This window comes from Melospiza melodia, chromosome 16, assembly GCF_035770615.1.
Source record: "Melospiza melodia melodia isolate bMelMel2 chromosome 16, bMelMel2.pri, whole genome shotgun sequence".
NCBI classification, from domain to species: Eukaryota; Metazoa; Chordata; class Aves; order Passeriformes; family Passerellidae; genus Melospiza; species Melospiza melodia.
Genome location: NC_086209.1, coordinates 13,850,148 through 13,869,776, shown reverse-complemented (window position 1 = coordinate 13,869,776; position 19,629 = coordinate 13,850,148). Strand labels below are relative to the sequence as shown.

Below are 19,629 nucleotides of genomic sequence, written 5' to 3'. Positions count from 1 at the left end.
AAAAAAGAAAGAAAGAAAAACCAGACCACAGTGGTGTCTCAGCTTATAAAGGTGCTTGCCAAGAGTGGAGATCTGATCTGCAAGGTGCAACCTGCACAGGAATTAGAGGCACTTGGGCAGGGCAGGCAGTCCTTTAATGACTTGTAACAGCTCCTTGTAAACACTGTCAGCTCCTCACTGCTGGATTAGTGTGTTCCTGACAGGACTGTTCCTGGATAATACACAAAGAAACACCACCATTTAATCAGTCAGGATATACAATTACAAGGCAGCTCAAAGATCCTTACTTAACTCAATTTTCAAAACCAGGATTGCAAAAAAAAAGCCCTAAGTAAAGTGCCAGCTCAGTTCAGAGAGACTTTTCATCACATTTTGTGTCTCAGCTACCAAAATGTACAGAAATGCCAGATGTCACAGGGAGAGACAGTGCAGCAAAGCCTATAAATATTCGAAATTATTTTTCCAGCATGCATTTGTGATTCATAAAATGTGGAACTATAATGAATTTCAAATGGCACATAAATGTTCAAATACAAGACACTCCTCTGTGCTTTTATAATGCTTTAATATATGTCTGGGTCGTATAAAGCTGGTGTTTAACCTGCAAAGATGTGACTAAACCCCCAGTCTTTTAACCAAAATTACCAAACAAAAACAAACAATTGCAGTTTCAACGTTTTTCAAGTGAGGATTTATCTTCCTGTTGTGCACACACAGCAGCTGTGAAAGGCTGCAGGAGACAGAACTATTCCAGCAAAGGTGAGGGAGGGGGTGACCTTTCATCTGAACAATTTTCAGACCAACAAAGGCTTTTGAATAAGGAATCTCTCTGTGGTGATGAACTTGACCTGACAAGCACCTGTGTGAAGTGAAAAAATCTCTGTGTCTGATCCACAGCACCTGAAATGTGGGAACATTCAGAGGGATTTTAAGTACAGACCTTTCCCATCAGACACAGGTGGTGTAGAAGGCAATCCTGTGATGCTGCAGCACTCCTGGGGCCAGTGTGGCTCAACAGCATCTTCCCAAACCTCTGCTGTGCCCACACAGTCCTGCAATCCCAACCCCTTCCCCAGCAGACCCAGCAGGAATTCCCTGCTCCAGCTACATTTGAAAGATAAACCCCTTGTTGCGACTAACTCAACCCCTCCTCTCCTTCCCAAATCACATAATGAGTAATTGTCTTAACCATGACTGGAAATCCTTTCAGGAGACTCATTATTTCCTCTTCTTGGAGATGCTCTGCATGTTTTTGCAACAAGTCACAGGTTCTTGAACAGGCAGATACACAAAGGTGATTTAGGACAAATCCAGAAATGCAATCAGACTTTGTAGTGCATTGGAACAAAAGCTCTTTGAAAGGATAACCTACAATATAATTTTGATCAGTTAAAGAGAATTCTGATTTACAAATAGATCTGCCAGAAATGTGGTCATTTGATGTAATTACATTGTGTGAATTCATATTTTAGGTCTCCTATTATCATTAATATTAGGTCAGCTGTAACTGAGCAGGCCATGGATGGGCAGTAGTGTGCAGTTCTTGGAAAAGTACAGACTCCAACTTAAAACCAGAGAAAAATCTTTCAAAACAGAATATTTCAAAAACTCCATGGTGTATTAGGCACTGAGCAGCATTACATCTGAGGATGTGGTGGGAGAATCCACATGCAGAAGAACAAGAACCAAAAAGCACAGCACAAACACAGGTGTGAGCTGGGCTGCTGTGCTCAGAACTGGACACCACGTGAACAGAAGTGCTAATGAAACAAACCAAAAGGATTATTTACAAAATGGTTGTGGGTTTTTGTGGGTTTTTTCCCACATGGATATGTTTAATGGACACAGAACCTCCACTCTTCATTTCTGCCAGGACAGAACAAAGGACTGTTGCTTCAACTCCTCTCTCTGGAATCTGGTTTGGTTGGAGAATATGCAATTGTTTCAGTATCTTCCCACAGCACTTTTATCACCTCTCTTAGACAGGATTACATTAACCAAAAGGTAACAAATGTAGACGCTGCCTTCACTGTCACAAGCACTTATAAAAATATTGAGAAGAAAATTTCAAGAGCACTTTAATATACAGAATGAGTGGGATAGATGTGTGGGGCTTATTTTAAAGAGACAGCCTTTATTTAAAGTACTTTGCTTTGTAGGTCTTATAAAGTAAACATTACAATACTTCTTTTTTCTCCCACAAATATATTAAAATTGTTTAAATTTAAAAGGCAATTCCACAAACTGATGGATATTTTTAAAGAAAAAAAAATCTAACAGAAATAGGCAGCTCAACTAAAACTAGATTTTAAACATTCTGTTTTGTCATTCCATCTTTAAAAAAAAAGAAAAGAGGAAAAACACACTTTTCACCCAGACTTCCTTTACAGCAATAAGGCAACTCCAGGAGATTTGGATGAGCCCCTTGGAGATTACAGATACTGTAACTGGCTGCTCCTCATGCTTTATTACCACCCAAAGGTGTAACTATCCAATAATCACAATCACATCTGTGCATTAAAATATAAAACTTAAATTACAGATTTAAAAAATATTACTAATAGACTTCCCTATCATAAAATGCTTTACATTTACAGTACTTGAACTATTTCAGTTCTGGGTTGATGAGGTTTAAGCAATTTACCACTGCAAGAGTTAGACTCTGGAGCTCACAAACAGCACAACCCAACCAGGGGCAGCGAGAGTCGGTAGTGTCATAGTGCAAATCAAAATAAGGAGTGCAGAACTGCACTAATTGTTTACATTTCTAAAATATAAATGAACAAGACGAGCTCTTATATTGTACATGCAATAAATTACAGTAAGCATATGGCAATGGGGCTGGGGCATTCTACAAGTGTAGCTGGTGTAGCAGAGCTGAAGCCTGTGAAAGATAGGACTCAGTAAACAAAACATTTCAAAGCTCTGTTGTCACTTGAACTCTGCTTTCATGCTTTGTACTTCTGCTTCCCCGTCTCGCTGATCACACAGATATGCTGAAACAAAATAAAATAAAAAGCTCCTGTTAGGAAAGTGACCACGGTTTGACATCAATAACAAGCTTCTGAAAGCAACACGAGTGTGCTGTACACACTTGAGGAGGAAGAATCTTCTGACACTGTTTATGCAGAAAAATTCAGGCCTTGTTTTCGTCCAAAAATCTCCACATTACCTTCTTTTCCCACCCATTGTCTGCTGGGGCTGGTGAGACCCAGATGAAGAGTTAATGATAAAAATAATAAAATGTGAGTCCTTCTTAACTTCTTCCCGAGTCTCTCTTCTTTAACTCTGACATAACTGAGCAAATGCACTTATTTGTTGCAGAAATCTGGTGAGACAAGAAACTTCACACAAACTTCACCTTATTTCAAAGCTGACAGTTGTGCAGCCTCCACTCTGCATGCAGCAAAATAATTTTTTTGTTTTACCAGAGCTCCAAACACTGCCCTGCTGCTCTCAGGCTTGTTCTCAGCACTGGAATATGAGGCATGATTTACAGAGCAGGGAGAATGATGTAAGGAGATTTCCCTTCCTTCCTCCTCCCCAGTTTTAAATGGAGAAAAACATACGGGAAAAATTACTTACGTTCAAATCTCTGAAGTATTCATTGTAATCTAGGGCGTATCCCACAACAAATTTGTCTGGCACTTCAAATCCAACAACTGAAAAAGTCACCAGAGTGTTAGAAAAAGAACCTCCTAGAGTTCACTAGATCTTTTTACAGAGACAATATGGAATTTTATAGATAAAGATTGTAACTCATTTTATTTCTTCCACTCTAGTATCCTCGGATTAATATTTCAGCCATTTTACAATTTGAACTTACTTTGTTGATTTATCAACAAAAGGAAATTAAATAGATGTATTTATTGGTTCCCACACAGATGCCTGGTGCTAGTCTGCAAGAAATGAATGGAAGCTCTTGAATTTCCTGACAGGATATTATTATGAGAATGTAAAATTCCTTGAAAACATCCTCTGACTTTGCAAATATGTGCAGAAGTGCCAATCCTTCCTGGCACTTCCTAGATGCCTGATGTGCCAGTGCAGCAGCAGTGATTTGTGAGCACAACACAAATGTCCCTCACAGCACTGGAGCTGCACTCCAGACAGGGCTGCAGGAAGGGTCATCTGCAGGTTTCAGAAACAGCTGTGGGTCGGCTGCTCTGGGTTTGCTTTTGGCTTTGGTTTGTTGCTGGTTTTTGTGTTTGGTTTTGATTTTTATCTCCCAAAAAGTTTGCCTAAGAAGAGGACATCAGCCATTCCAGATTGTCTGAACAGCTCTAGCAGAACACTGTCAGGCAGGACTGGTCCACCCTGTCTATACATATAATAATATTACCAAAATGAATGAAATTATCAAAAATATAAAATTTCCAAAGGGCTTTTCCCCCTCATGCTAAAATGAAAGACTCCTGAGCAGGAAAGCAGTGACTTTTTCTCTCCTTGGCTTCAATAAGGAAAACAGTGAGATAAACTGTGCAATTCAAACAAAAGGCTGTGGGCACTTTTAGAAAAACTAAGGTGATGTTTAGCACTTACTGGGCCTCACAAAACAGGGAAAAAATGGAGTCCCAGCCATTTCTGCCTTGTTGTCTCCTCAGAGCTCACATGTTCTGCTCTGACAGGTTTTCTCTGGGGACAGATGGCAAAACAAATCATCTGCTGCAGGATGCTCCAAAGGCACCATTAGCCCAGCTAAGCCTCTAATGAGATCCCAGGAATGAGGGGTGTCCTCCAATGAGGGGAGCACCTCAATGAAGCCTTGAGGCACAGAAAAGCTTCACTTACAGAGCATGGTACAGCCTTGCAAAGGAGGAGGAAGAGGATGTGATTCTGTGCTCAATTCTCTTCACTTCCATAATGAATGAAATAGGAATTTAGCCTCTGGAACAAGGTTAAAGCACACAGCCCTGCCCAAGGCAGGAGGAGCTGTCACTCTCAGCACTGTCTGCTGTGGATGCTGTTCCTTCACTCACAGTCTTGGGACAGACAGGAGAGGACAAGAAGGGAGCAGTTCAGGTGCCCAGACATAACCAGTGCCAATTTAGGCATTTTAACACTGTAAACTTTTATCAGAGCTGCTACCCCATGTAGTCCCCCTACATTCTTGGGGACAGCCAAATAGAGGAGGTAGCTAGGCTAAGGCACACAAATCACTCCCAAAAGTGTCAAAAACTGAATCCAGCAGATTCCACTGACTGAAGCATTTGACTACATGCAAGTTGAGAGAATTTGCACATGACAAAGGTGTAACCTAGACCAAAATATCAAAGTTTGATTTCCAATATAATAAAATGTTGCAAATGTTACAAATCCTGATTAACTGTCTCAAAGTACATTCCAAATATTTAATTATCTAAATAAGAGCAAACTTTATCAAAAATAATTAGTGAAAACCTATTTGGAACATCCTTGGACTTTGAGCAAAAGGTACACAATACACAGACATACTTTTAAAAATGAAAAGTGGTTGTCAAAATTCACTTACAGTCCGGCCGGTATCCCACACTTCGAGGAGTTCTTTTCACCAGCAAACTGTCAAATAAAATTAATGTACAACTGAAACAGGGAAAAGCACCATGTACAAATATATGACACTGTTTTGATGACACAGAAGCTGAGTTAAGCCTAAGTGTGCATAACTGACAGCCTAATTACACATATTTCAAACCATTACTTTACTTGCAGGTACGAAAGATCATAATGACAAAATCAAAACTTCCTAGAAACATGAATGGCTCATAGCCTAAAGGCTGACTAACAGGTCTGCAAGGGAAAGGCTGGGAGACACTGATCTGGATGGATTTTCACTGTTAAAAGTCACTTAATAGGATTTTAGGTATGTTAGGAACTTCAGGAGCAATTTAACTTGTAGGTAAAGAGGCAACAGTCTGGGATGTGGCCCAAGAAAAAAGCCCAACAAAAGCCTAAGTTTTATGAAGGAAAGGTTTAGGTGCTTGAATGTGACCTCAACTGCAGTTGCACAACTTGTCCTTAACTGCTTTTCACTGGAAGTACTAATTACCCCCATAAAGAAGATGTAATTGATTCTGATGATCAGAATTAATGGTCAGAAGGGTAAAAAGCATGGAGATACAGAGCTGGGGGTACTGTGGGAGAGAGAAATGCCTGCTAACTTGGTTTGATTTGCTCATTATTCAGAAGAGCATTTCTACCTCTTACAAGACAATCCCACAGGCCTGACATTTGTCTGTCTGAGGACACATAAAAGGTGTTTGATGGCTGAATGCAAACAGGACCAGCATAACTCTGTACACTAAGCACAGACCCCTTCCCTCCTGGATCACCCCTGAGGATGTGGCTTCATTTGCCACAGCCACAGATTTGATTTTAGTTTCTGAAACTTCCAATTGCGAGCCCTAATTTTTGAGAATTGATGTAAATTTGATCAAAGAAAGCCCAAAATAGTGCTGGCATTAGTTCACATCTCCCTACTACAACTACTTAATTGTCTGAAGGAAAATAAATAGAAACCTAAAAAAACCCTACACTAAACCAAAAAATAGAACTCAAAAACCCCAACCCAATCAAGAACTGCAACAAAAAAACAACAACCAAAAAATTAACAAAGAAGAAAAGATATATAAGAGAGAGAAGTGAAGCAACTGAGAACATAAGACTGTCTAGAATGGTCATGTTTCCCTCGTGAGGTCTTTCCCTGGGCAGACCCAAATTACTGCAACAGGTTTAAAATACAGGAAATTGATTTTTGGACTATATTAATGATATGATAATAATTTTTTACACTGTAGTGTTACAACACTTTATAATGACACTTATTTAAAAACTGGCCAGGGGCAAATCCACAACAGCCTCACCTTCAGCAGGTCACCTCCAGATTACCAGCAAGAAGAGCTGTTCTGGTAAGTCTAACAAATGTTTTAACATTGTTATGGCAACACAAGTGATTAGATATTACACCCAGCTCTGCTTTATCTCTAATTCCCAGCAATCATTATGCTTTTATTAAAACATACACAACCACAGCATAGCAGCACAAGAGATGCAATTAAAAAGAAGTAGGAGGAATGTTGATATTGGTTAATAATACAATATCACCCTCAATATTTCTTGTTGGTTGCAAGTTGTTTAATTATGAAATGCTTTGAAATGAATTGATTGAAGGTGTAACTAAGTAGAAAAGCTGGAAGAGCATATGGCTGGGTGACTCTCACAGAATGACCTCTAAAGCTCAGCTCCACTATGCACACTACACACTCACTCATGTTAGTGTGCAAACTAATCAAAGTCCACAATTAAAGAAGGAAAAATAGAAAATCTCCACTGCACAGGAACACCACTGCAGTATAGTGAAGTTCAGACAGTGCCAGCAGAAAGAAACACCTTTGGAAAGACACTACACACAGGTAAGTGACAACCACTCACTTTTCTTATTCCCCCTACTAATTAAAGTCTACATTTATGAACTAAATTTGTGCTGAAAACACTTCTATTAACTTGAGAGGGTATTTCTTTTAAGACCAAAAGATTTCAATTCTTCTAGATATTTCTAAACTTGGACTTCAGTGCTAAAAGCCCACAAACTTTACCATAATATGACAGGCAAGAGGTGTTCAGGCATGCACAAGTTCTGCCCTTCTGAAGCACAGGAACTCTTCAAGCAATAAGACTGGAAAAAAAGTGTTTCCAATATCCTTAACACATATATGTCCTTACAGTATGCAAAAGTGCTTCAGGAGTTTAAACAAGTAGTGACTTCAACAGATCACATCACATGACTCCTGCAGAAATGTTCCCTCCTGTTTGTCTTCCATGGAAATGTTTTCTATGTTTGTTTTTACTTGTTGGTTTGGGTTTTTTTTTTAACCTTCTTAAGGTGAAAACCAGCACAAATAATCATCAAACATTTACCTGGCTACTTTCACCATCTTTGGATTGTACTGTTTAAGGAGAGACAGCAACGTTTTCATTGTTTTACCAGTATCAATTATATCCTGAAAATAAAAACACTCATGTAAGACAGAGTATTAACCACGTCAGAGCAGCACTTTCAAGTTTCTACCACTGAAATTGCTCATCCACAGCAGCATGAAAATATGGCAAACTACAGCCTGTAAAAATGCTCCCAACCAAATCCAGGTGGCAGAAAACAGAACTGGGCTTACACAACCACAGAGCTGGGTACAGTGATCACACACAGTAACAAGAGTGCTTCATTGCTGAGGATAACCAGGGCTTTGGAAGCAGTTGCTGAACAAGCAGTTACTGCAATGACCTGCTTGGCTCCTTTTGGATGTTGTGCTCCTTGCAGCAATGAGATAATGTTTAATTTGAGTGTGATAAGAGTAATGTTAGTCTGGCTGTTGAGCTCAGTTACAGAGTATTCTACAGGAAGAAAAGCAAGAAGGGAAAACAGGCAGAACAACTCATTACTGCAGTTAAAGGAAAAGGAGTACAATTTACTTTACAGAGCCAAGAAATACCTCAAGAAATTGCACAGGGAAGTCTGAGTGCAGTTCTGAAGTCTTAAGCACATAAAATGAATTTTGACACAGCATTTTAATCCCATTCACTGCACATATAAACAGAAAATAAAGAGAGAATATAGTACTTGAAACTGAAGCATCAGAAATGGCCTCCTCATTTGGACTAAACAATCACACCATCTCTAAGAGGGACAGTCCTTGCCCTGGCTAAAATCAAATCTATTTGAATTGAAGGAGGCAGAGAGCAAAGAAGCAGCAATATCCTGGTTTCAGTTGATTTTCCTATGACTCCTAATTAAAATAAAAATCAAACAACAAACTCTACAGAGCACCTGTCAGCATTACCATTAACACTCAATGCTTTTAATCATTAAACTCCAGAGAAGTTGAAGATGCACAGGTATATAGATAAAAATCAAAGTTGGTAAATAAACAGCTACTTCCATGCTTTAAGAGAAAAGCAGAACTTATTACTGATTTTCTGTTGTGTGACGAGCTGTTTATTGGAGATGAATTTCTATTTTGCACAGAATTTTTTGGACATTGAAGGGATGCAGTAAAGCCTAGCACTCAAGACATTAAATTTACAATAGATGTGCATTTTACCATTTGACAGTTAGAATGGTGATCAGTAAGTGTTCATATCTGACTCTGTAAGACGAGCCAATGGACAGATGATTCACTAAACAAATAAGAAACTAACCTAATCTGGGGATTACATTCATCTGAAATGGAGCAGATACATAATTAAACACATCTGTCTATCTGAAGCAAAATGTACTTCAAAGGACACCCCTGATCACACAGTCACTGCTGGACACACACTGCTTTGGTAGGAGTTTTGGAACTGCATGGGCTTCCTGTGGAATAATATAACCTTCTCAAATTAGAAAAATAATACATAGACACACATTTTATGGGAGGAAACATCCATTCCTTTGGCTGATGCATCAGTTGCCATAGTTGTTTCTTTGCTTACAAACATGCCATTTCCATATTTGGAGCCTTAACACATTATTAGATTGCACATCTGCTTTTCCTGTCTGCTGCTGCTGCTTCCCTGTCCTGAAATTGCCAATTGTACTCAAGGAAAGTGACACTGGCTGCACATCAGCAATGGTGTTCATCAAGATTGAGGTATGAAAGCAAGAACTGAGCAACAGCACCTAGCAGGCAATCAAAGTGAGCTGTACTGAACCTGGTATCACCCAGAGAACCATGACAAGACAGGAGTGGGAATTCAGCAATTGCAAAATGCCAATTAAGAATTACCATTCTCTGTGTCACTATTCTTTAAACAAACCACACACAGGGACCCTGGGCTTAGATCTGTTTTTCATGTATTTTAGGATACTCACACCAGGAATCTCTTTCTACCTCTGCAGTTTAGTTAGTTTAGTTTCCTAACTTGCTGGGATGAACCCAGAACAATAACATGCTTAGTATCACTTTTTTTTTTCAGGCTACTTCTTCAAACAAAAAAAAAAAAAAAAAAAAAAAAAAAAAAAAAAGGGAAAAAATGAGACATTTTAGAATTGACAAAATCTCAGAAAACAGAAAGAAAATACAAACCATTTTAGAAGGATGTTTTCCTGGTTAAGTATAGTAACTGAATGCAATTTGAGAATTCAAAACACAGCTTAGTTCAAATTCAGAGGCCACTTGAAAAATTCAGGCCTGAAATCAGGAGCTGGAAGCCTTGAAACCACCAACTGCAGGTTTTCTGGCTTAGGAACAACTTCTATTAGAACTCTTTTGCATGTCACACATTAGAACTTCCAAGTGAAACATAATACTTACTTCTACGATCAAAACATTCTGGTAGGAAGAAAAAGAAAAACAAATCCATTAGTATCTAGACAACATACAATTTCTTATTAATCTTCATAACTCATTTTCAGTGCACTTAAATATTTGCACCACCATTTATGTATGTTTACATGTGTAACAGCAACTGCTTTGTAGTTTAACATTTGTAGTTTGCATTTCTGATGTTCTAATAACAATTAGCTGAGATTCTTTTCAACAGTTCATGCTAAGTACAGTCTTTGAATTATTCACACTTTGAAAATTCTAGACATATGCAAAGGAGATCAAAAGGATCAGAGTCTATACAATTTCTATTCTTCTGGAGAAGGGTGTCCTACTGCAGAGACAGGTAAAATTCTGTCACACCTACATCCTTTACATGACACACAGATGTCTTAAAAATCCCCTATGTGTGAGCAGAAGGGGAAAGTGAAGTGTTCTGACAGAGCAGGAGCAGTGGTGCTCCAAGCCCTGACATCTGGCTCAATGAGCTCCACAGAATCACTGCAGAAAAGCAGATTCCCAATTTACATTCTCATATTTCCTCCTCTTGTCACTGCCTATCATGAGGACCTGTGTTCCTGATACGGCTGCACCTCACACATCTCAGCAGAATGAATTCCCACCACTCCTCCAGTGGAACAAACACAGACACACAGAGCTGTACCCACCTTCCCAGTCAGGGTTGAGAGGTCATCTCCCCCAATGACTTTGATATCTCCAGTTGACTGATCATTCTAAGAAAGAGGAGGGTGAACATTTGCATGACAAGAATTAAACTGATTTTCTTCTTGCAGTAAATGTCAAAACTGTGAAGTACACAACTGGTAAATGTTAAAGCTTTCAGAAGCACAGCAACAACAGCATCTCAATGAACAAAGAAATTACAAGTGATCAACTTCAAAGATAGTTTTTCAGATAAAAGACTGTTTGACAAGAGATTTGCATCAACACATAATCTGTGACCATTATATACACATATGTATCTAAAAAGCAAGGACTTACTATGCATTCTCTACAGATATAGAAACAGGACAAAAAACACTTCTGGTTTCCAAGCTACAGGATGCTGTATAGCTGCTAATTTACATTCTAAACTTTATTGCTTTAGAAAGTCTTAATCTGAATAAGAATAGGCAATCATAACAAGAATAGCCAGCAAACAAGGCACTGATTGCTATTTAGAACAATAAGCTACAAAAATAGCCAGAAAAGCTTATGCTTAGTTTACAGCCAATATTGGTAACAAATGAAATTAGTTCTTACACAATTGAACAGCAACACAGGTACACTACACTGCATTTTGCTTCAGTAACTCTAAACTGTGATAAAAAGACTCAACTGACTTTAAACCTTGACAGTGGCTCACAGCTCATATTAGATGTCATATGCAGGTGCTAAGTTCCTGAGCAATGAAAGGGTGAAAAAGAGTTAAAGATTTCTGACATTGGCTATAACCAGATTTCCACTGGCAAGAACTTTGTTTAATCATTAAGCAATGTTTTAATTATCTTCAGGAGCCTTATTTCCGAGTTCAGTACTGGTAAGACTTTAATGCTTCATGGTTTAACACATAAGAGTTTTACTGTTTAGATCTGTTTTCACTGCCTCCCTGTTGTCACTGCTGGAAAACAATAATGTTTTACAAGACTGTGACTCCTGACTCAAGTGACTCCAAGATCACCTTTTAAAGTGGCATTTGAAGTTCCTTACAGTATCCTGCTGGAAGGTTTGGTTAGCAGAGACCTTTCAGAACACTGCTGTGATCAGCCTAACCAGAGTTTACCACACACTCCACTGAAACCCCAGATTTTCACCAGTGACAGTGCAACACATCCACTGTCTTTTGGCTGCCCTTCATGACTATACAACAACATTTGCTCATTTTCATGCTTAAATGCAGGAGACTGCTGAAAAGCCATTGTTCTTGTAACACAAACAGAATAAACTGTTTGTCAAGAATAGTGAGAGCTGGATCTGATCACAAACACTACCTTTCCACTTCTTAACAGCTTGCCAGATCCTTAAAATTGATCCGTAAGGACTTGGAAAACTGGAGTTACAAGTGAAGTTTAATCACAGCTTGATCATGCCAGTTTTCTTAGACAATTATTTTGGGTGCAGTACAGTATGAATTTTGCACTGCAACAAAAAAAAAAACTCCATCATCTTGTAAGTATTAAATGATCAGTTTGAAACAAGAATAGAACTTCAATTACATCAATTACAGAACCATTACAAAAGTTCATCTGCTTCATTTATGCGACCAGGATATTTTTAACATCTTTTATGCAGTCTGTAAAGGCAGGCAGCAGGATCCAGTATTCACATCCAGAGACAGCAACAAGAGAGCTGAGAGCTCCACCTCCAACTGGCCATTACAGTTAGTGATGATTTTCACACCACTGAACACAGATCCCTTCCTGTAGCAAAGCACAGATGAAAACTGCAGAGCAGATTTAGCACTCTGACACTATTACTGATGGAAGACCCAGCCAAGCTGTTACATTCATGTCCACAATAGGATAATCTCATCCAGTCTATCAAATCATGCAATCCAAAGGACCTAAATTTGGATATTAATAACCATCTAAGAGAGGCTACAGAAAATAAATGCTTATAAATAGTGTAGTGGAGGCATCACATAGCAGCTCCTCACTCATCCTAGTGGAGGCATCACATAGCAGCTCCTCACTCATCCAGAACAAGAAAACATTCTTTTATAGAACTGGCTGACAAAATCAGAAACCCTCAAGCCAACACCTCAAAGAAAATGTCTGGCTTCAACAGCTTTCTGTCTACATTTCTCTGCTTTTCTCCTCATCCACTTGTTTCTATAGTAAAAACAGGATTGTAATCTCCATAAAACTTACTTTGCTGCTCACTCCCCTATTAATATCAAGGCACTATAGTTCTAAGGGGGAATAAAAAAAAACAGCTGTAGTAAAGAAATGAACCAAAACACACCTAGGACACCAGTTAAGTCAGCCTTGCTTGCTAACAGAGACTTTTTTCAGGTGTTTCAAACTATTTCTCCAGTATTTTTTTCTGAGTTAGAAAGTCGAGAGCATGAAGGGTGTAGTCTTTGTACTGATTCTTTAAACAAGGTAAGTAAATTATTGGAAGTGTTCCTAAGTGGAGAAAGCAGAAGATACACAATTTCCACTCAAAAAAAACCCCAGATGGAAGTCATAATTTCCTATTCTTTAACCTACTTTTCTGTAATAGAGACATTCAGTTTTCTGCAGCTTTTACAGGCAGAACATATGAGCATGTGGGGGCTTTGGGGTGAAGTGGACGTGAGACAGCAGAAAAGAGGCTCAAACTGCTCTCCCTCACTGATTTTAACACAGTGCACAAGCACAAAGTGCCTTGTGAGATACAACCAAGGGCTGGCAGGAGCCTTTCTGCCCAGGCCTGCACTCTCATTAAAGCACATAACTGCATTAGTGCTCTGCAAACTGAGTGTGGTCTCCAGGTAACCCTTGCACGGGCAGCTGTGTGTGCCTCGGGCTGCTTGTCCTGCAGAAGGACTGCACCAAAGCCAACACAGCCCTTGCCTTTGTCAGGACACTTCACTGGAGAGCCTGAGAGGAATCATGGATTTATCAAGTTCTGCAACAGTCCAGACTAAGTCTGTAAATAATTCCAACTCAGGTTTCACAGTTTAATGAAACAAAAGATGAGAGTGATTTTTTCAGTATCTGTATTTTTCTCCTGGAATAAGAAGTAGTCTAGAGATGGGACAAGTAACCCTGACTTCAATGCAAAGCTGTTGATACAGACCATTGTGAAATTGTGTATTCAAACACTCTAAACTGAAACTGAAAGAAAAAAAAAAAGTCATTATTTCCATTTTATATATGGTCTTAGGGAAAAAAACAATAAATTTCTGAAATCCCAAAAACATGACACTTGCTTTCAGTAAGCTGGAAATCACACTGCGCTGACAAACATCTGCTTCTTCCCCTGACCTGCACAACATAACCCTATGCTTCCTTCTGTAAAACCTAAAAGTTAGCTCGTGTTACACAATGTTCTGTTTCCCTACAAAGTTGAATACTCATGCTCAGAATCAAAAGAAATTCTTCCCCTAAAAATCTAAACTCAAGGTAACCTATGCCTTTTCTTGAAAATGTAATGCCATATTCAGAGGCCATTAATCACAGATCTAGGTTTATGCATCTAGTGTTCCCTCATGATCAAATACAACTAATTTTGTTCATTGTTGGGTTCATCAAAACAAAAATGAGACAGGGAACCATTTCTGCAGCTTTCAAATCATCCTGTCCAAGAATGATGTCTGGCCCATATAAAAACTCTCAGAATTAAGTTTTTGTAATAACAGTTGCAGAAGAGTTCTCTGTATTGGTCTAGAGCCACAGCTTTAGAGATAGGGTAGAGGGCAGAGAGGAAATTGCTGAACAAATAAAGGACATGTAAAAGGGTCTCTCTCCTCAGCTAATGATTTTACTGGGGTGAGGAGACATCAAGGTCTAAAAGAAAACACATAATATAATAAGGTAGAGAAAGTATAAATTGGCTTGTGACTCTTAATTCCCTTAATTATTTGTTTAATATTAGCATATTAGAGCAGTAACAATATTAAACCACCTCTGTTAATAATTTGCAGTCAACTTAGCTAAAAATTGCACAGTACTGCAGAGATACTTACACAGTAACTCTTCAACCTAATGAAGTCGACTGTCATGGGGATTGATTTGTCACTGTTTCTGTTCAGGGCTTTGATGTAGTCTAATAAATCAGCAAAAAACTTATAGCCACCCTTGAGTACACAGAGTGCCACAATGTGGTGTCCTCCCATGCCCTTCATGATTTCTCGTGCCAGTCTCTCCGTCCTGAACAAAACCAAGGAAGAGTGAGCTGTCAGAACATTCCACTTGTCCACTGACACTCCTAGCAGCAGCAAACACACAGAGCAAACCTGGAAACACATTTTGCTTGGAAATATTTGCCCACCACTTGGGTCACTTTTACACCTTCCTGGCCAACCAAGTTTTGCTTGTCAAGGTTAATCCAACAGCAGCGCTGCCAAACGCGCTTGTTTTGCTACCAGGGGCAGCCAAAGCAAACCTCAACACCCTGAAACTGCTTCACTGGCAGATAAGAGACATGAAGGTGCTTTCTCCCTCCAAACACACGTTCAGCTTCCATGCAAGGAGCAATGTAAGCTAACACAGCCCCAAAGGCAGCAGCCCTCAGCAGCTGACGAGCAAGAAAACTCTCCAATTGTAAACTGATGTTAATTTGCCAAACCAGAATGCCAGAAATTTGTCCTGAAAGCAGAACACAATACCAGCAAGGCAGAGCAAGAGAATGCTGCACCGTTTTTCTGCAATAATTGTTTCTAAATTTATTTTGCCATTTATTTTAGCAAGCATGGTCTGCATTTATTGTGTGCCAGCTGACAGCAGGTTTCTCAGAGAAAGCCAACCACTATAAATATTACGTCAATTCCTTAATGATGTGTACTTTGTCCAATTTTTTCCTCTATATGGACTTCCAATGTAAAGTTTTAATATTTAAAAAGAAATTTTTTATAGGAATGTTCATTGCATCTAGTCAAACAGAACCATGCAAAATCTGAATACATTCCTAGTCACAAGATCCCCTGGCATTCTCATCCAGCACCACTCATAAAAGGCTTAAATTCACTGAATTTGTTGTTCATTCTCACAAAGAAAATCAGCAACTTTCAACCACAAAGTAAAACAAAAATGTCTTGTGGGCTTGTGAACACATTTCTGATCACACAAGATACAACTTGCATAGCACATCACAGATTTCAGCAACCACAGAAATGACAGATTGGTATTTGCAGAGGATAATGTCTTTCTTGGAAGGCAGGAGAAAGCTGGATGTTATTTATCCACCACATCAACATGAGAGAGTCTAAAATGATGTGATTAATAGTTCACTTTTAGTAATATCTAATGGAAATTCAAGAGACACAACAAAATGTCTTCTAGTTAGATTTTAAGAAGGTAAAACATCAAAGAAACACTGGAAAGAAAATCCTAAATTGCTACATACTACAAAATTTTGCCTGAGAATTACAACCAATTTTCAAAGAATAGCATGACTGCAAATGTAAACTCTATGAAACAAAAAAAAAAAAAAAAGAGAGATTAATTGTCCATTTGTATCTCTAATTAAATGTAATTTATTTAGACAGTCTCCGAGCAGCAAAATTATCACTGGAAGATGTTTATTCCAGTTTCATGCAATCAGTACACTGTCTGAAGTCAAACAAACCTGTCCATGATGAGCCCATGAGGAATATAGACTTTTTCCAAATCATCTGCATAATGTTTAGGTATGCAGAACAAATCCAGGTCGTAACCTTGTTCATCATCGCCAATCTGAAAAGGAAACAAGGAGAGATTTCTACAAAGTCTTAGGGAAAGTCTGTGCTGAGAAACTTCAAGTCCTTTGCTTTATTCAGTAAAAACTATCAAAGCCATGAGTAAAACCTATCAAACCCACAACGCTCATCAGAACCACCTTACTCTCCTCCTCTCTAAAAACATCAGTCACACTGAACACAGAGTAAAGTGTAATCTAAGAGTTCACAAGAGTTACTTGAAATACCACGAGTTGTTATGCAATGCAGTGTGTGAAAGCCCTACAACGTTCTCCTCCAGTGGAGAGCAGGAAACTGAAGTTACTACATCTCAGTGAAACTCTATATTCCATTACAAAAATAATCAAGCTTTTTAACCCCTTTGATTTTCCTAGTGTAACGCAAAACCTGCATCTACAATTAAAGCAAGCAGAGGTTCTGACATGGACACCTTCCAAATCTCCACAACACTCGATCACAACAAAACACACAAGCCAGTTTGCAGGACAAGGCAAGAGAGCTACGTGGGCATGACAAGTTAATGCTGCTGTGAATCCACTCTGCTCTGAACACCGCTTCCAAAATGGAGAGGTTCAAGATTATTCAGAATCTGAAATTAAAGTTTTCAGCAACCTGTTCCACGTGGGCAAACTCCCTGTATGAAACAGCCTGCAACACTGGCAAGGGCATATTAATTAGGACAAGGGATTAGCAAACATGCATACATAAAATAATGATACTGAACACTGCTGAGGTTCAGGGCATGCTGTTACATCAAACAGAGCCTTCCCTGAACCGTAACCCTGCTGCAGCTTGAAAATGATGTGGTTTTTAAATTACTTTCCTCTCTGGTTCTGTAGCTGAACACTACCATGTGAAAAAGAATTTCAGAGGGAAAACAGAAGGTTAGTGCTGACAGTTCACCAGGACAAGCATTTTAAGTATCCATTTCGGCCACTAGTACCCTTGCAGGACTCAAATCTTATTTCAGCGCCTGTGGAAACACTTACCTGGCTAGTGGTTCGACAACTGTTTACATGGGGTTTTTGCTGATTAATCTTTAATGAGTATTTAATCTGGGGAATTTATTATTTCACCTCGCATCCAAAACTGACCCTGTGTGAGCTACACACACACAGCAACAGCTCAGGGTCCCTGCAGTCCACAGGGACTTATTTTAAGAAATAAGGCAGGTCCTACCCAAAACTCATGGGGTTTTTCTTTGGTCAGACCCATCGTTATATCCAGCGTGTCAACTAAACCTTCTGTGCTGCATCTGGCAGGGAATGGGCCCTTCCTACAGGTTTTATTAGCTATTTTACGGACTGCGGGGATTTACTGTCGCAACCTCGCGGCCGTCACAGCTCTCGGCCATCAGACACCGCACGCACTTCATCAGCACTGGCATTTGCTTTAAAACGATAAATAAAAATGAGCATTAAGAGCCTCAGCAGATGCGGCAGTTACACAAAAATACCAAGGATGCTGCTCCTGCAGAACCAGACCCCGCTCACACACGTGGGGCTCTCCCGAGCGGAGCCTCCCGCACGCCGCGAACAGCAACAGGAATAGGAAGTTGTGCGGCGCTGGGGGAAGTTCTTCCACCTTCGCTCCGGAGGCGCCAACGCCGGCTCTGCCCGCCGCCCTCGGGCTCGGGATCCCCCCGGAGCCCAACCCGAGGCACCCGCGGCCGCTCCGGGAAGGGACGCGCCCGGCCGGGGGCACGGAGGGCAGGGACGGACAGCCCGGGCCCGGCGCCGGGAGGCCGGGGCTGCCCTCAAGGTGACTCCGCGGGGCGGCGGCTCCCGGCGCCGAGGGACGCGACGCGACACGACACAACACACGATACGAGACGCCACGGCACGCCATGCCACCCCTCGCGTTCCCTCACAGATCACCGTATTCCGAGGGGCAGGCGGGGGACAGCGGCCCCGGCGCCCAGCATCCCCCGTCCCGCGGGCGGCAGCCCCCGCACTCACCACGATGCAGGGGCTGGGGGTCGCCATGGAGCGCGGCCCGGCCGGCGGCGGCTGCGGGCGGCTCGGAGCGGCGGGAGCGGGCGCTGGGAGCGGCAGGAGCGGCGGCGGCAGCGGGCGGTGGGAGCAGGAGGCGCCGCGCCCGCTGCGGCCCCGGCGCCGCCTCCGCGCCCTCCGCGCTCCCCGCCCTCAACATGGCCGCTCTCGGCACGCTGTGGAACGGCTGGGGGAACGGCCGGAGGGACGGGGCAGAGGGGACACATCCCCGGAGCTGTGCCCTCAGTGGGGATGTCCCCATCCCAGCAGGGTGTGGGTGTCCCCCCGCTGTCCCACGTCCCCGCTCCTTGTCTTGAGAGCTGAGCCTCCCCTCGCACAGCCCGCTGTGCGCTCCGCGTCCCCTCAGGATGACATAGGAAGGTGACGGTGCTGTGTCCAGTGCTGGGCCCCTCGGTTCAGGAAGGACATTGAGGTGCTGGACCGCGTCCAGAGAAGGGCAGCAGAAGTGGGTGAAGCCCCTGGAGCAGCACAAGTGTGATGGGAGCTCCCGAGGGAGCTGGGGGTGTTTGGCCCGGAGACAAGGACGCTTAGGGAGGACCTGACTGCTCTGTACAATTCCCCGACAGGGCCTGGAGCCAGGCGGGGGTCGGGCTCTTCTCCCGGGGAACCACGACAGGACAAGGGGACACGGGCTTAAGAACACGTTTAGGTTGGACATTAGAGAGAATTTCTTCACAGAAAGGTTGATTAGACATTGAACAGGCATCCCGGGGAGGTGGTGGAGTCACCATCTCTGGAGGTGTTTAAGGAAAGACTGAACGTGGCACTCGGTGCCATGGTCTGGCTGACAAAGTGGTGCTGGGCCCTCGGTTTCACTCGATGATCTCGGAGTTTTTTCCAACCAAATTGATTCTGTGCTTCTGTGGCTCCTGATGTCGGGGGAACAGGGTGGGTAACTGCTGTCATTCCAGAACCAGGCGCAGGGATGGATGCACATCCATCAGGTGTTCAC

General features: G+C 41.4%; 1 protein-coding gene across 1 annotated transcript; it reads right to left on the bottom strand.

Moving 5' to 3' along the window:
• Positions 1-1,599: 1,599 nt before the first annotated feature.
• HPRT1 (hypoxanthine phosphoribosyltransferase 1) lies at positions 1,600-18,726 on the bottom strand. The gene is made up of 9 exons (XM_063170709.1): positions 18,624-18,726; positions 16,557-16,663; positions 14,956-15,139; positions 10,952-11,017; positions 10,272-10,289; positions 7,897-7,979; positions 5,492-5,538; positions 3,586-3,662; positions 1,600-2,996 (listed from the first exon to the last, which is right to left on the bottom strand). Exons 1-9 carry the CDS (start codon positions 18,648-18,650, stop codon positions 2,949-2,951), a joined length of 657 nt encoding a protein of 218 aa, XP_063026779.1. The 5' UTR covers positions 18,651-18,726; the 3' UTR covers positions 1,600-2,948.
• Between the last annotated feature and the right edge of the window lie 903 nt (positions 18,727-19,629).

Excerpts from the sequence above, each read along its gene's own strand:
- HPRT1 (XM_063170709.1), bottom strand. The coding sequence starts at position 18,650 with ATGGCGACCCCCAGCCCCTGCATCGTG. Across the intron at positions 11,018-14,955 it reads TTAGGTTGAAGAGTTACTGT|AATGATCAGTCAACTGGAGA; the intron begins GTAAGTATCTCT and ends CCTCTTTCTTAG. Across the intron at positions 5,539-7,896 it reads AAGATGGTGAAAGTAGCCAG|TTTGCTGGTGAAAAGAACTC; the intron begins GTAAATGTTTGA and ends TTTATTTGACAG.